Genomic DNA, 18,238 nt, shown 5'->3' on the forward strand with positions numbered 1-18,238 from the left:
ACAGAAAGTCATGTTGGGTCCAATCCTGAGTCCACTTTTCCCATCGGCCCTCACTCAACACAGCCACACAAAGACACAGTTGCAGCTCAATGGGGAACTGCAACCTTTGCGGGGATGGTGCCCGTGCCATGAGCCCTGGGAGCCATCCGAAAACTGGGGCCCCCTCCAGGCCTCCCTCCTCAAGGGAGCTCATGTGTGAGGGGACCACACATGAAGAACAGTGCACCCTCTCAGCAGCGGGAATACCGGACATGTTCCTCTCTGTGTCTGTTTAGAATTTTTCTCATTTTTCTACAACAAATGTGAATTTCTTTAAAAACTGGAAACACAACTTTTAATTTTAAATGAATGTTAAGAAGAGGCACATTTGAGGAGGAGCTGTGAGAGGCTGGGGAGCCTGAGCCGGGCAGGTACTGAAAGTCGGAGGGGAGCTTGCCTGTAGCTGTGGATGGTCAGCGACCTGGGAGGGGCCACAGTGCTCAGGATCCACCCCAGGCAGCCTGCCCTGCGCCAGACTAGCCCAAGATGGTCAGGCTGATTCCTGCCTCCAGCGAGGCTTTGCTCCAATGTAAGCATCAAGCAGGGAGTTAACCAGTCTGTGATTCAGTGATGAATATGCCACCTGCAGGATGAGGAAGTGCCACTTGGACAAAACAGAGCCTCTTTTCCTGGGACCCACAGCCTACACCTGCAAGGTCACACCTGCAACAGGTGGGCTCCCAAGAAAGCCACCAATAACTACACTCCTGGTCCTCAAAACCAAGATTCAACAATAAGAGAAATACATTAACTCACAGAACCAAGGCTACAGGAGGGAGCAGAGTCTGTGCACATGATCCAGTTCACCCCTGACACCAGATGGATGGAGAAACTGAGGACCAGGAACCCAACAACTCTGGGACGCTCTGTGGTTAGCACTGTCAGGCCTATGCATGCAAAGGAGAAACACTGAGTCTTAAAAAGGAAGGAAACTCTGACACATCTATAATACAGATGAGCCTCAAGGACATTATGCTAAGCGAATAAGCCAGTCACAAGAAGACAAATCCTGCATGCTTCCATTTACACGAGACACCTAGAGCAGGCATATTCATAGAGACAGAAAACAGAATGGTGGTTGTCAGGGGCTGGGGAGAGAGGAAAATAGGAGGTTCTTGTTCAGTGGGCAGAGTTTCAATTTTGGAAGATGAAAAAGTTCTGGAGATGGATGGTAGTGATGGTTGCCCAACAAAAGGAATGTATTGAATACTTTTGAATTGTACACTTAGAAGGAGTTAAGATGATAAATTTTATCTTCTACATATTGTATCACAATTAAAAATAAAATAAAGTAAAATAAGTTCTTATAAATAAAACCATAAGACCCAAAGGAGTGCTCGGGTCAAGGTTATCCGGATCACAAGGACTGCCCATGGTTGTCGAGACTCCTTTATGACTCCTCCAGTGGGTGAGGACCTCCAAAGTCTCTCGGGCCAAGTGCTCCCACCCCAGCCACATACCACCTCACATCCATGGGCTAATGCCCTTAACCCACCCCGCCAGTTGCGTCTTTGGCTAAGGAAGCAATGCATGGTTTGTACACCTCCCTTGAGCCAGGCCTCTGCCCCAGACTCTGCACCATGCCTGTTGGGTGGACGTTTCCACAGCAGGGTGGCAGACCCTGAGACGTGCACTCAGGCCAACAAGATTCTTTGGCATACAGCCCCTGGCAGATGTCACCCTCTTTCCTCATCTGCACCCCTAGTCTGAACTGTAGTGAAAGTGTCCTTCAAAGGGGGTCGATGCTTATGGGTGGACTCCTACCCATCCAAACAACCACATCGGGGAATACCGACAGAGGAACCATTGGAAATCACTCTCTTTGCCCTGCCCTTACTTGGATAAGAACATAGAAGATGTGCCAATCCAGAATGTAGATATGGGCAAGACAGAGAGGCAATCTGTACAACAGAACAAGATCAAAATCAAACAAGAAGACAAATCTAATGTGCCTAAAGTCTATGATCTGTGCCCAAGGATCCAACTGTACAGAGGGGGATGGGGCTCAGTGGAGCTTGTTGTCAAAATGACTTCGCAGTAAGCTCACCATGACACCATATGGTTATGGGTTGCCTTAACAGAGGCAGAACCTGTGGAAAAAAGGAGGATAAATTCTTTCTCCTCTCTGTCATGGTCAGACCATCAGAATAGAGGGAGGGAAGAGGGGAGAGAGGGAAGGAAGGAAGAGAGGAATAAGAATTGAAAAATGGAAGAACTGGGGCTACTCTACTGAGCTGAACACAGGGCACACAAAGGACATGAGGTAACCATCTCTATCTCTCACTTGGTAATGGGGGTGAAATAGAAACAATGGGCAGAAGTATGGGGAAAACAAGTTTTTCTTTCTTTACCACCACATGCTGTGCATATGCAGAGGGCTTGCTAGGTTCCTGGTCATCATACCCTTGAAGCTCCCTCGACAGGACGTTAGAGAATCTTCATGCACAATATGGACTATTGGATGAGAAAAGGTTTTAAATCCCTTTCAACAAAAAAGGAGTGGTTTTAGAATGGGATGTGAATTATAAAGTTGAGTTCTTCCAACTTTAACACGTTTTCAGAATTTCAGTTGATGGTGATAGAACTTAAGTTGTCCAACCACCAGCATCTCCCTTAACTCTTATCACCCTTTTTTAACAAAGAAAAACATGATTTCCACAAATAGAATTCTCATAAAACTAACTCTTGATTTCTTCGTGATTCCACAGTACCAATAGCATCACCAGATTTCCCCAAATGCCTCCTGCCCAAACAACCTCAGGGACCTGGACCCTCGCTGAAAACCAGAAATAACAAAATAGAGATTCGTCCTCTGGGGTGCTCAGGACGGCAGTGAACCAATAGTTACCAAGGAAAAACCCAGACCCCAAAGCACATGCACTTTGCCCTTGAAAAGCCATACTCAAGGCCCTCACCAGAGTACTTAACGATTCTTCCAAGTGCACTTCTGACATAAATTGTTCAGTTTAAGAGACTACCACAAACTAGAGAGAAATGTGCCTGCTAAAGGCAGATTCATTGATGGGTAATATTGAGAAAAGACACAAAAACTTATGACAACCAAACAAATTCAAAATGCACAGTAACCTGGAGCCATCTGGGACCAGGGCACAGAAGCAAAGCGGTATATACCTCAGGATAGCCTGACAGCTCTGACCCACAGCAGAAACTGTCACAGAGGGATGACACCTGAAAGTGTTTTGACAATTGCCCCCAGCCTGTGACTGTTAGTGATGGGGAGACACTAAGCCAGCCACAAGAGGGGCCACGCATCCCCCCTTTATTATATCAGGGAGGTGACCAAGACCCTCGAGAAAATGTCTACCCCAAAATCGAGTCATCCATTATCAAGATTCCATAAAATGAGAATGACAGCAGGCCATCCCTGCGGCCTGAAAGCCAGATGCAGCCTGCCTCTGAGGCAGAAGAAAGGGGGCTTTGAAGTTTGGCCCCCAGCCCTACTGTTCACCAGTCATGGAGTTTCTCGCCATCTTTCCACAATTCGGGTTCCTCGTCTGTGAGGAGAGGTGATAACACCCACCTTTGGGAGACATTCCATAGCACACTTAGTACTAAGACCTCAAACAATTACTATTTTCATAGCCCCATACAAATGAAAGGGTAATTCTAAGTCACAATTCACAACTTATTCTAATTACTGATTCATTTCAGTCACCCGCTGAAGAACTGGCCTGTAAGCATCCCCCGGGACACCCTGGATGAGCCGTGAAATCTGCCAGAGCCGAGGAGTATGCGGGGAGCATCCCACCAGCTCTGCTCCTGGCCCCACAGGAGGCCCAACCGACCACCACACTGCATCCACGGCTACCCGGCTTCCTCAGCGGAGCCTTTCCCATCAGACCAAAGACTAAAATAACTTATTCTGCCAACAGAATTTTGAGGAGTAAGACAAACTTAAAAGTGTCATTTTTTAATTACTAGATTTCCAGAGTTGGGGCTCTAGGGGATTTTTCCCTTTTTTATTTTAATCTATCCAAAAGGTATAAGTCATGAATGGGCTAAAAATTAAATTAGCTACAAAGTAAGTCAATCCAGTGTGGCATATGGTGACAATAACTGTGACTAACCTCATGGCCCAACAATAGGGAGCTGACTGAATAAGTTAGAGTCACCCACAGAGAACACACTAAACCTATGACAAAATTGTATTATAGGAGGATATTTAGCGCCATGAAAAAATTAATCATAATGAATATGATAATGAAATATTAAGTTTAAAAAGTAAGTTAAGAAACAATTAAGTCAATAGGATTCCATTTTGGTACACGTATGTATGAGTTGTATGTACATATGCATGTATACATAATACATATGTATATACACATATACATAATACGTATGTATATACACATATACATATACACATAATACATATGTATATTCACATATACATAATACGTATGTATATACACATGTACATAATACGTATGGTTATATGCCATATCCATGTGGGATTGTAGATACAATATGTATAAAAATTTATAAGTAGAAAATATTGATAAATTTAAACTTTTTGGTTTGACATTTTTAATTTCTAAATAAGTTATAAAAAATACAAATTCATTAGAGATATATATTTATAGATGGGAAGACAACAAATGGACCAATACCAAATATTCACAGTGGTTGATTCTGCGTACTCAGGTCATGAGTGATTTTTATGTTTTTCTTTGTATTTTATTGTATTTTCCACTCTTTCTATCCTGACCAGGTATTAGTGTGATGAAAATAGTGTCCTTTTTTGTGCCTTGTGATTTCCAGCCTTCTTCCATTCAGATGATGAGAAGAGATGCTGTCCTTTAGGACAGAGCCCCATGGAAATTGCCAAGGAATAAGGGCCATGTCCTCAGCACCCAGCTGCAGCTCCATAACTGCTAATGGCCTCGGTCATTTGATGGTGGACGAAGCACCAGGGAAAACGCACCAGGAACACTCAGTCCATCTCCTGTTCTGTGGGGTTCAAGATTAACAAGTCCCTTTGCATGGGGTATGAACAACCCGCCAGCAGACGAACCCCCCAAAAAACCACAGCCTCTTCCCTCTGGCCCTACCAATGTGTCTCATCACCAATGTCTGCACAAGAGCTATCTGGCCCTTAAATGCAGCCTGAAAATGGTTTTGTTTGGAGAACATACTACCTCCTGGACACTAAATTAAAACACACAATTAGATTTCCATTAAGTTACAGCAAATTCTGCTGAATTGATCTAATCGGCCTACATTCCTATATGACATCATGCTTTAAAGGCTTGGCCTGAACATAAATACTTAATGTAATAAATACAGTCTGAAATATTTGATCTCCTTGGCAGTTTAATTGATCTACTATAGAGACTGACAGGAAAAATTAAGTTAGTTCTGTCTCGTCTCTGGCGATAACACATTTTCATCATAAAAGCACGTGAACTACAATTTTGGTTACAAGTAAAGCTCTAGCACACTGATTTCTTGTTGAAAGTTCAGGTTAAGTATAACAGAATTGAACAAGGAACCGAGTGTGTGGATTTATGAGACCTTTAACACAAGTACCATAGTTCATGTCTTTTGATAGATGATGATAGATAGATGATAGATAGATAGATAGATAGATAGATAGATAGATAGATAGATAGATAGATGATAGATAGGAAATATATTTTATGATTTGTAATTACCAGCCCCTTGTCATGAGTGGGGTGTAGGTAGATGCCTACCACATTTAAGCACAGATTTTTAGATGCTGTGACTATGCGTCCTCACCAATAATCAAGTGCACAAGGTCAAATTCATACCCAAATGTCTTCTACTTTAGAACCCCTGATGTGCTTTCTCCCATCTCCATTTTATGGTTTATATTGCCTTTTACATGAGTTGTGTTTATTATATTATTATTATTATTATTATGTTCAGTTTTGTACCCAGCTCACCTCCCAAACTTGCCGTAAGCACCCTTCACCCAATCTCACCCACTCTCACCCCTATGCCAGAACTGAAATGTCCCATTTGGGTACAAAGTAAAGACTGAGTATTTGGGGAAGGCAGAAAGGGATGGAGAGTCTCTCCTTCCTGACTGAGCTGGCATACTTTAGGTCCTCAGAGTTACCATCTCCCAGGTCCTAAACTTCCTTGGTATCTCATGGAGAGAAACAGTGCTCGTGGCAAAGTTGCTCAATCTGATTCATGTCAAAATCCCCAGATTAATTTGGCAGGTTATTCTGCTAGAACTGACGTCAAGTCCCACCCCTGTCTGAACTCCACCTAGCACTTGTATACCCACTATCTTAACATCTGCTCATTTGTTCAGCAAATGCTCCTTGATGGGAGGCAACTCAGTCAAACATTCCTTGTGCTGTGACAGTCTCAGGGCCAGCGCCAGGGTCCCCTTTCTGCTTGGGTGTATTTGAAGGGGCAAACAAAAAATGACAACACCCAGATCCAAGGACCCTGGCACAACCCGAGGAGCAGCAGGGACTTGCGTTCTGGGCAGCCCGGTGCCAGTTAGCACTGCCCTCCCTCCTTCGAGTGGCAGCCAAAACTCTGGACGGGCAGGCTGCTTCTCCCACTGCATCTGGGCACAAGCCAGAAACTTTCTGCTCTGCTCCCTGCACTCCAGGGCCCCATTGATTAGCAGGAAGGGCAAACCCATCAGCACCCATAGGAAATGGCTTCTGGAAAGTGAGTTGCTGTTTTTAAAGCCAGAGAATGACAGCAGGTGCCTGTAAAAGGAACAGAATCGATACAGGGTGTGGGGAGCTGGACGATGGGACACCTGGGTCCCTGACTTGCCCTATTTCTGACAGATGTACTACATGACCTTGGACAGTCTTATCCCCTCTCTGGACCTCAGTTTCCCCACTATATCTTGGAATGATAACATACTCATTAAGAAGATTCCTTACAAATCTTAAGTGCTGGGATTCTCTACCCTTGTCTTCCTGATATCAGCTGGGCATGGAGAAGGTTAAGGCAGACCCAACCACTTTCCCCATAAGAAATGGCTACCTTCTGCCCCTTGGGTTCCCTGCTCCCCAAATACCTATGCCTTTACAATCAAGCCAAGGGCCCCTGGAGGGCTGTGCTGCTTTCTTGGAGTTGCACACACCTCAGACCTCATTAACTATGCCTTGGAGGCTGAGAGGCTCTCCCATTGAGGAGAAATGCCTGCAGGAAGTAAGACCCTCTGCCCCAGAAATCCAAAACCAAACCTTAATTAGATCCCAAGTGACCTCTCAGCCTCATCGTCAGAACCCTAACAATTACCATCACATACTGGATGCCTGGATAGGCCAGGCACAGATAGACACCCTGCTCACCACAAGCACTATTGGGTATGGCATCGTGATCCTCACTTCACAGGTGGACCCTATGATGAGAAGGAAGCAGCTCTGGGCTATGGCCAGTCTGACTCCAGAACTTGGGTTCACCTTGAGGCCATGCCATCCTCTCCTGGGAACGTGGCCCCACCCAACCTCATCCTTTGCCCTTTCCTCAACACACTAGGCCTGCCTGCCTCAGTGCCTTTGCTCATGCTGTTCTCTTGCCTGGGGTCCTCTCACCCGCTGGGCAACTCCCATACTTCCTTTAAGCCCAACTAAAACATTGCCTCTGGAAAGGCTTCCTTATTCCTACAGGGAAAAAGGTACTCCCCCCTCCAAGCTTCCCCCACACTTTGCCTGCCCTTGTTGGCCTCTATGAAAGCACAGGACTGTGTCACATGAGATGGAATTCTTTATTGACTGTCTCTCCAAGGCTACCCTTGGCCTGTGAATCCCTTAAGGTCAGGATGTGTCTAATTTGTCACCAGAGGTTTGGCCTCTGGTTTAGATTCTGGCAAAATGGGGTACTCACTGGGTGCTAAATGAGGAACAGGAGGGCCCAGTTGTTTCTGGGGTCCAACAGGTGGCCAGCACTGCAGGCTAGTGAGGCCAGTCTCCTACACCCAGAGCAGCATCACCTGCTTTCCTTCTTTACCCAAACCTCCCTATCATTTACTCTGCACCAGACTCTATTTGGGACTGAGGTGAGTGGCCTGGAAGGACCTAGAGGTGAGTCAGATATGGCCAACACCCTTAAAGTGCTTGTGGTCAGGATTGGAAGCAAGGTAGTTTCAAAAACAAACACCCTAATTCAAATCACGATGTCAGAGAATCCTCGATGCCTGTGTCACTCAGTCTCAGAAGAGGGCCTTCAATGAACCAACCTCCTAGCATCACATCTGTGTGCAGTCCCCTCCACTCAAGTCTGGGTTGGCCCTGTGACCAGCTTAAATCAACAGAATGCATCAGAAGGAACACTGTGCCTGTTGTGGGCATAAGCCTTAAGAAGGTGTGGCATCTTCTGCTTTTCCGCTCTTGGGAATCAACTGTCATTCAACCCCACCCCAAGCTCACCACAGGGAGAGAGAAAAAGAGAGCTCCCATCCTCCCAGCGTCCTTGCAAGGCCCCAGACAAGGAAGCGCTACCATGTTGCAGGTACCAGCCCCAGTGGCCACGTGACCACAACCTCATGAGAGAGCCCGGGCCAAAACAACAGAACTGCCTGGCTGAGCCCAGCCAGTGCTCGGAATCAGGAGAGATATAAAATAGCTGGGAAGCTCTACTGCTGCTTTTATTATACTCGGTTTGAGGGCAAAGTAAGACAATACTAACATATGGAATGGAAATTCTAAGAAAATCCCAGGCCAATCTCTTCATGATCATAGATACAAAACCCCTGAACAAAGAACTAGCAAAGCAAATCCAGCTCTATATAAGAAGGATGACATGTCACATCTAATTTGGGTTTATTCCAGGAATGCACAGTTGGATTAACATTAAAAAAATCAATCAATGTAACTTACTGTATTAAAACATTGAGAAAAAAAATCACATGATCCCCTCAACAAGAAGCAGAAAAAGTATCCAATGAAATGCAACATTCATTCATATTCATGATTTTTTTCAATGATAATTAAAATAAAACTCTGAGAAAACCAAGGCAAGAAGAAACTATCTTTACTTGATAAAGGATATCTAAAACAAAACAAAATGAAAAAACAGCAAACATGACTGTGGAACCCTGAGATCAAGAATAGTCCAGCGTCGGTCACTAAGACCACATATCACGTGACTCCATTCCTAAAAAAGTCCATGGTTGCAATAGCAAAAATGTTCATGACCAATAGAGACAGCAAGATCCCTGGTGCCCTGAGGCTGGGGGCGTTGGGAGCAGCCAGAAGTTACTACTAATAGGTACAGGGTGATGAAAACGTTCTGAGGTTGATCCTAGTAATGGTTGCACAACTCACTTAATACACTAAAATTCATTGAACCATACACTTCAGTGGATGAATGGTACGGTGTATGAATTATAGCTCAATAAAGCTGTTATAAAAGAAATGGAATGAGGCAAGGCTGCCCGTTGTCACCACTTCTATCCAGTACTGTGCTAGGGGTTCTGGCTGGCACAGACAAGAAAAAGAGATAAAAAGCATAAGGATTTGAAAGGAAGAGACCAGCTGTCTTTATCTGCAGATGGCCTGATCATACACATATCACAAAGAATCTACCACTAAACCTAATTATGTGAATAAATCTCCCAAACATAATGCTGAGCCAAAGAAGCAGACACGAAGAATCCGTTCTGTATGATTTCATTTATTCGTGAAGTTCAAAAAGTCTAGCCTAAATAATAGCGTTTCAGAATGCCTGCTTAGGTGGTTGGCAAAAGTCAGCATAGTGCTCTTGTTTCGGGGGAGGAGAAAGGGGTCCAGGATCGGAGAGTTTCTGGGGTGCAGGCAAAGTCCCAGAGGGTGGTTACATAGGTGCTTAAAGGTTGGGTCACTACACTCTAGATGCATGTTTTAAGAATTTTTCTAATGAATATGATATTTCACAACAAAATAATTTTTAATTTTTTTTTAATTTTTAATGTTTTTTAATTGTGATTTTTTTTTAAGCCACAACACAAAGGAAAAAGTGATTAAAGAGGAATAGAGGGGAGATGTTGGAGAAGGAAGAGGCTGCCTCCAGCCTGGAGTTTAGTCTTGGGGGGGTAGAAGTTTATTGGGCAATAAAGCCCTTTCAGTCCCAGAATCTGGACACTTTATCTTGGCCTGAGCCCAAGACCAAGGCCAGTGTGAGGCAGGGAGGTCATATTCCTGACTAACGAAGGGGCCTGGCTCTCTGGAAGGATGTGGCCAGACCCTGGCCCAGCACCGGACACCCTGCCCCTCACCTCCCCCTGGTACACACACACACACACACACACACACACACACACACACACACACACACACACACACACACACACACGACACAGGACCGGAACTGCTACTCCAATTGCTAGCAACTATTGAGTGCCCACTGCATGCTAACACTGAGCAAGTCCCTGGCACATAACACCTCCTGAGTTCTCACAGCCTGCGAGGCCCAAACGAGGCAGCTGTCCTGGGGAGGTGGGAGCAGGGCTGTCTGCCTCCTGCCCCTCCAGCAGGGGATGGCTGGAGCCACCTCAGCTCCCCAGGACGGGATGGGAGGGCAGGGTAAGGAAAGGTCAGACCTCATTCCCTTGCTCTGCTGCTGGCCGACTCTAAGGACTGAGAGCCGCCCAGCCCCCGTGGCCCGCCTTGCCCTACAGGCCGGCCCTACCCTCCCTCCCACGCCCTCCAGTTTTGGGAAGGTTGGCCGGGAGGCCCCCACCCAGTGCAGGAGAGTGGCTGTGATCCCGCAGCATGAGCACAGACAGAGTTATGAAAGCTCTCCCCCAGCAGCTGTAATTAGTTTCCACCTCACACCCAGCTCTCCCAATCACAGGTTAGAGGCAGCTGGGCTAAGTGCACCAGGGAGAGGGGGCCTCCGCGGACTGTGGCTCACCTGCCCCCATCGCGCTCTGCTCCTCATGAGGCCAGCACTTCCCCGGAACAAACCCAAGCGCCTCCCTCAGCCATTAATAACGTCCTCTGCATTAATGAATTGTGAACACAAGCCTGGCCATTAAGACAGCACAGGAAAATTCTTTGTGTTGCAAAGGCTTTTTCTCTGGACACCCATTACTGTTATGCAAACCCTCCCTGCATGGGGTAGGATCCTGCTGCCTTTTTATTTGAGAGCGTCCATGGAATACTCAATAAGGAAACACACTAACTGCAACAAGATGGGTCCTCTCTGAGGACCATCCCGAAGTACAAAACACATCACTGCCCATGAAGCCCCACGGAAGGAATGGGTGCCCTGCCCGGGAAATCCTACCAGGGACAGGAAGGAACCCCCATTGTGGCCAAATCTGGAATGACGAAGGGTACAAGGAAAAGGTAAGTCACAGGTACAGTAAACATTGGAGAAATGGGAGACGTTTGGAAGATGCAGACCTGACTGGCTCCTTTAAAGGTGAGCGGGAGCCAGGGACTTGGAAACGAGAATGAAGGGATCTGGTTAATAACGACGGTATTTACTGGTCCACACACTGCTCCAAGAGCCTCAGTGTTCTAGCTCCTGCGCTTCTCATTCAGTTCTCTAACTTCTGTCTTACTGTGATCAGGATCCCCGTTTTAGAGATGAGGAGCAGAGGCAGAGACCCCCAGTGCTGTACTCAAGACTTAACATAGCCAGGGAACAGAGGGGCGAGGGTTCACCCCAGGCAGGCCACCCCAGAGCCCCTGCTGGAGGCCACTGTGCTGGTCGGCTGCTTGATAATTAAAGGATAATTAAAGGAAGAAACCCCCACAAGTGCCTCGTTTTCAATTACGTCGCTCTGTCCCCGGTGGGCAGTTTCCGGGCCTGAAGTAGCCAGCTGCCCCAGCCCCAGACGGGCACAGCCCAATGCCCATTCAGGAGCCTGCCGGGCAATCTGGAGGCTAGTCGGCCACACTCCCACATATGGACGCTCTGCTTGACCCACCACCCCGGAGAGGCCGTGACCTCCCACTCTTCTGGGGTGCGCGCCCACCTCCCACTCTTCGCTGGCTCCCTACTGCCTGAGTAGCCCTGCTGACCTATCCAGACACGTCCATCCGAGCACACACAGCACCTCACACACTCCCAACACTGGGCCTCCTGAATGAGCACCCCCAGGACCCCAGCCCTGGAGCTGTGGCTCAGCTACCCTGACCTGGCCCTGGGACCTGGCTGGCAGCAGAGCCCACCCCCGCCCCCCAACACAACATGATGGTATGCCGCCAAGGGCAAAGCTCCGGAAGGTCTCCACACTCACTCCCTGGCCTGAGGCAGAAGCACCAAGCTGAGCTTCACTGACGTGGCAGTTCCGGGCTGGGTGGATTGTCCAAATACTGGGGTAACTTTCAGTCTGATTTTGGCTTTCCCAGCTCTCTAGCTGCTTCCAAACCCCTGCTTTCAACAGGTATCTCCAAGGAATGACAATTAGTCCTTCTAATTTCCTAAGAAAACCATACTCGAGAGTTGTCTGCTACTGACTTCTCAGTCTGTGTGCCAAAGTTCAGCAAAGTGGCTGAGAGACAGGCTCCCCTTCCTATTTTCTGGGCCACTTCCCCCATAATCCAAAGATAAAGAACCAGAGTCTACCTCCCCTGGCATGTTCTGGGCCACAGCCACAGAGTCTCTAGGGCCTGTCCGCCCCACTCGTGTTGGAGACCAGGCTTGGCTTTACCACACAGCTCTGTATTCTGGGAGCCCAGCACTGTGGGGGCGCCGGGAGTTCATTCCCTCTACATCTCATGGACCTATGTGCCCTTTTCCTTCCCCCAGTGCGGCGTGCTCAAGGGGCTGACGGCCAGTATTCCAAGAGCGCTCCTGTTTTCAGAATACATCCAAAGTCAAAACATTTCCAGGCAAGAGAACAGCCATTAAACTGCGTTCAAGGGCAAAGAGCCCTCAAGGGCCACTACTTAAAGGGACTAAGCAAACTGTACCTCAACAACCCCCTAGCTCTCCCACAAACACCCTTGGAGGCTCTCTTAACATTTCCCAGCCAAGGACTTCACCTCTGTCACAACAATGCCTGGAACCAAAAGACGGGACCCGTAGCTCAGAGTCCTTGGCCTTGTAACAGTTAGCCCTGGGAGCAACAGCTGAGGTGCTCCACATGCCCCCTGGGAGAACCCATCCTGCCCTGGAGCACCGGGAGCCCTGCCTTGTCTTCTTGCTCTGGCCAGCTGTCAGCTGCCTCGCACGGCAGCTTGGGCTTAGATCCTCAGGCCCTGGTCTACAGGTGCAGGTCACCAGTCACCCTGGTGCTGTCTAGGGTTGGGCCAGAACCTCAGTGGCCTACCCAGGATACTTGCTGTCTCCAGCCCAGGGCTGTATGATCCCACTAGGACCATAGAGCCTAGGGAAGGAGACACGAGCACTGGATTGAGTCTGGGAGCTGATACTGAGCGTGATTTCTTCCTTCTGGATCATTTGCAAGTTGCCACAAGCCTGGAGAAGTGGATTGGGATCTCTGGGCTGGAAGGGACTGTGGTGCTCAGCTCACAGTCGTCTTGGTCTCCAATAGTCTTGGGTGAGTCTAGACCCCTCCCCAGGGCTCACACCCAGTGGACCCATAGCTGTCCTCTCTTGCTGGGGAGAAAGGAGAATAGGGGTCCAAGGCCCTACCAACAGGTGCCCATCCAGAGGAATGAATGAATGAATACGTGGTGTCTGGAGGAAAGGACACATCAGGATCCTGTGGAGGGCAGCCCAGACCCCAAAGGGGAGACCTAGCTGAATAAGCCATGTGTGAGCAAGTGACTTCTCCTCCTCTGAGCTTCGGTTTCTCATTTGTGACAAGAGGGATGGGCTTAGAAGCCCAGACAGGTACCTTCTAGCACCAACAAGCAACAAAGCTCCTCCCACTTAGGTGAGGCAGTCCCCAGGTTGGCCAGCACCCCTGAGAAGCCAGGCTCAGGCCACTAACTCTGCCAGCATTGCTTACGCAGTCACCTGTGGGGGTGCACTAAGGTAAGGGAGGCGAGGTCACAGCCCAGAAGTCCCGGCACTGAACCAGGTCATAGGAAATAGGATTGCTCCTCTCTTGGGACCGTGCACTTAATTTCTGTAGCCTGGGGAAGCCTGGGAAGAGAAGCTATAGGTGGGAAGAGAAGCTATAGGTTGCAAGAGACTGGAAGCTGCTATCCTGTCCCCAAACCACTTAACAAATGTTCCACAAAACATCAGATGTTGAACCCCAGAGTATCTAGAAACTGACTTGTGGGCACATACTTGTTACCCAGGTTCTGAGGCAGAGGCCGGGTGCCCCAAGCACACCTCTAGGGAAAGCTGAACCCACATGGACTAGAGCCGGGCAGTTATGACTCAGAGACTTCCAGCTCAGAAAACCTGGCTCCCAGAGGTGCCTCCACATGGAGTCAGGCACTTTTAGAAGGCAAAGACCCCCCCGCCTCAACCAATCCCAGCTGTTTTCTCAGAGCAAAATGGCAGACCACGGACTGCTCTGACCAACTGGGTACAGGTTGGGCCTGAAGACTTGGAGACCACATTTAAAAGATGGGAATATCTCAAATAAAAATCCAGACTTCCAACTTCTCCAGAAATTGCAATAGTTCTGGTAATGCTGTGTCCGCATACCCACTTGACCATCATCAGCTGGCCTGAGCAGCAGCTGACCCCTGAGTGGGCGAATCCATCCCCAGCCCCACCTGTGCCCAGCCCCTTAACAAGCTCCTCAAATACCTGTCTCTGACATCGGAGAAATGGATCTTTTCCCTGTGCCTTTCTCGTAAGTATGAAAATGACATAAAGACCAAGAGGGTTATGTGCCTCAAGAAAAGTAAGCAAGAGCTCGTTAGTATCTGGTGAAGTGAAGACAATGCCTACCCACACTCAGCTCACTCATTGTCTGCCTGACACCTGAGCTGCCCCCTGCCCCAGCACATAACCGCCGTCAGGAAGGACTTCCCATGGGGTACACAGGCTGCCCAAACAAGTGCCCTACAACACACAAAGATACACCCTAGTTTGGTGAGCACCCTGTGATATCTGTCACCGCTGTAAGCTCTTGCACACCCCAAGCTCCACCCCCTTGACCCCCTCAGCGAGGGCAGCATCAAAGGAAAGCCTGTTTTTAATGAGGCAGACTATAGGACAGGCCCCAGGTGTCAGAGTCCAGCCAGAAAAGTCTAGGGAAGGGCTGGAGGGCAGTATGTACCAGTGAGGGATGAAGAGGGATGACAGATTTACCTTTACCAGCCCTGCCACCAGCCCCTGCCTCTGTCCTGGGTCAAAACTCAGAAGACACAAGCCTCTGCTCTGTCTCCCTCTCACCACGGCCCTAGGCCTCCCAGCTGCAGACACTGTGCCCTCCCTGCTCAGCAACCTGGCCCTCTCACCCTTCCTCGAGCCACTGCAGGCCTCCTCCGGGGCCCCAGCTCGGCTAGCCGGAGAGCCCAGCCACAGGCAGCCGCGGCAGAGACATGGGAATCACGTACAACTCGTGAGGCTGGAGGGGGGCAAGCAAAGAACATTTATAAAAGAGGTGGTTACTCTCAGGAGTTGAGCTGGTCCCCACCAAAGCAGAGAGGATTTGGCAGACAGACACAGAATTGTTCCTCTGCCCAGACCAGTTCCTTAACTGATCCGCAAGTCCCATTGGTCATCTCCTTCCCGAAGCCCCTTCCAAATAGGACTCTACCTCCGTAGCTCCGTATCAGATCAAGGCCACTCTGGGGGGGTGGCGCTCTACGTAGCCCCTGGAGCTGAAGGAAGCATGAGGAAGCACACGGGGGGCCAGAGCTAGACAGAGGTAAGCCAGCTGTCTAAGTGAAGGGATTTGCCCAGCTACCTGGACCGCTCAGAAGTGGCTCTGGGTCTCAGGGCCCCAACACCTACAGAGGAAAATCCGACCCCAGGAGCATGGCTTGCCGGGCCTTCAGGTGTTGGCCCCTGCCGGGCACCTCCACGTTATCTCGGGGCGCCCTCCCATGGGCACCCACCATACCAACCATTCTCCAAACAAACCTCCTTCTCCTCCCCTCTCCCGATGCTCTGCATGTGCTTTTCCTTAGGCCTAAAATGCCCTTCTTTCCCTTCTGGAGACTCCCCAGGGAGGCTACTTCATGCCCTCAATTCAGCCTCCAGAAACCACATTTGCGCTGCAGATTGCCACTGTGTGTGTGCGTGTGCGTGCGTGCGTGTGTGTGTGTGTGTGTGTGTGTGTGTCTGACTTACCACCTGGAGGGGAACCCCTTGAGGACAAGAGACCCCAGATCCTAATGCAGAACAAGCAGGGGACCCTCTAGGAGGAGTCTCTCCCACCACCTCTATTATCAAGAAAAGGCCTACAGCCTACAGCCTACACCTGTACCTCCCCTCCCAGACCCCCTGTGATAGACAAGCCCCAAGAGCAGCACAGACCCTCACTGCCCCAGACCCCGTGTGGAAGCCAGCCCTGCTCCTGGCCAGCACAGCTGCCTAGCCTCATCCCAGGAGGAGTGGGTTTGAGGCCAGGAAGGCAGAGACGGTGGATGGCCACATTCATCCAGTGGGGATGCCCCAGAAGTCCCCAAGGAGTTCCTCTCTCTGGGCCTGACCAAACATCCCTAATGGTTTACATCCTTCAGACAACAACAGCTATTAAGAAGAGAGCAAACCCTGGAAAATCACCAATCCTAGCCCTGCAGACCTCTGACGTCAGGAGTCCCCAGGGAGGCAGGCGGGCACGCTGCATGTATGGAGAGGGTCCTTATAAACTGGGACAACTGCCCGTCAAGGCCTCATCCACGAGCTGCAGGTTAACACCCAAAACTGTTACCAAGGAGAAGAAGCCACCTGTGAACACAGAGTGGTCCCTTGTGACACAACACCTCTCAGACAAGCCCCCAGCCAGTGAGGTGATGCCTACGATCTCAGGCCACGTAGAAGTCAAACAAGATAGCACGTCGGGGAGCAGATGCTGTTCACGACCCTGACTGTGACCAACAGGAGAGAAGGAGCCACACTTGCCCGAGGTACAAGGACGGGCGGAACTGAGAAACCAGGCCAGCCAGACCATCTCCGCGACCCCTTGGGGACAGCGCCAGGCCGCGCCAGCCAAACCCCAGCCCCACCCCACCAGCGAGCATAGACAAAACGTACCTTTCAGGGAGGCAACATGTGACAGGGCCTGGGCGTAGGTGGCCGTGTTCAGGAGGGTCCCCGGCAAGCAAGAAGGGAAGAAAGGTCCTGTGGGACCCACAGTTCTCCCCAGGCTGCTAGAGAAAAGAAAATCACACTGAGTTCCCAACCCTGTGTACCCGCCAAGCCTCCAGACCCCAGGGGCCCGCCAGCCTCACCTCTGCTGGGCTTCCAGGGCCTCCTTCTTGCTCCGGGCCTGGTCCCCCGGGGGCGGGGAATTGATGTTTCTCACGGGAGGTGGCGTCACTTCTGCCATGGGCTCCTTGGCTCCTGGCTCTTGGTCGGAAGCCCCTCTCTCCGTTTTTCTCCATTTGGCCCTTCGGTTCTGGAACCAAACCTGAGTCCCCCATGGAAATGCACATCCATGGAGGCAGAAAATCAGACAGGAGGAGGGAACCAGTACCCAAACCCAAACTCCTGGGTCCTGTCCCCAGTGCTCACGGCTCATCTCGCAGCAGCTGTTGGGGGGGGGGGTTGCCAGCCTCCTCTCTCCAAAAGATGTCCCAAAGCAGTGCCCTCTGGACTGCAGCTTCAGACCCAAAGATGGGCCAGAAGATCAGTGTAGAAGGCATGACAGGCATTTTTTTAATGAATGTTAAATCATAGAAAGTATCCAAATGCATCACCCGCAGTAAGGGTACAAGTGTTGTAGAAATTCTTGACGTATCCAAGTGCATTTATTTGATGTGAAACGTATTTCCTATGGTTGGGAGGAGGGGACATGATCGTCACAGCAGTTTGTAAAACACTGCCCTGGGGTTTCCTCATCAAAAAGGCTCATTCCCTCTTAGGCAGGTTTGCCTGAGCACTGGACTGTGTCCGGCCTCAAACCTGTGAAACCATCCCTGAACACATCAAAACTCATGACAGGCAGCCCAGTGCATGCATGAGACACAATGTCTCTGGAGTCAGCCCTGGTTTGGTTTAGAATCCACCCCGACCCTGTAAGGCAGGTAGGTCTATCCCCATTTTACAGATGAGAAAACTAAGCACAGACAGGTTAATTAACTGGCCCAAGGTCATTCAGGTGGTAAGTAGCAGACCCATGATTTGAGGACCAGTGGCTTGGCTAGGGACCAGATCCAAACTCCTTGGGAGTAATAATGGTGGCCACCCCCTAAGCATTGTTAGC

The 18,238-nt window shown here is 49.5% G+C and overlaps 1 protein-coding gene across 1 annotated transcript in view; it reads right to left on the reverse strand.

Moving 5' to 3' along the window:
• DRGX (dorsal root ganglia homeobox) overlaps window positions 1-18,238 on the reverse strand; it is a 29,403-nt gene that overhangs the window by 3,799 nt on the left and 7,366 nt on the right. The window contains exons 4-5 of the mRNA XM_027586475.1: window positions 17,265-17,443; window positions 17,068-17,180 (exon numbers count right to left, since the gene is read on the reverse strand). Coding sequence (XP_027442276.1) covers window positions 17,068-17,180; window positions 17,265-17,443 — 292 coding nt within the window. The remainder of the gene's footprint in view (window positions 1-17,067; window positions 17,181-17,264; window positions 17,444-18,238) is intronic.

This window comes from Zalophus californianus, chromosome 15 (assembly GCF_009762305.2).
Source record: "Zalophus californianus isolate mZalCal1 chromosome 15, mZalCal1.pri.v2, whole genome shotgun sequence".
Lineage (NCBI taxonomy): Eukaryota > Metazoa > Chordata > Mammalia > Carnivora > Otariidae > Zalophus > Zalophus californianus.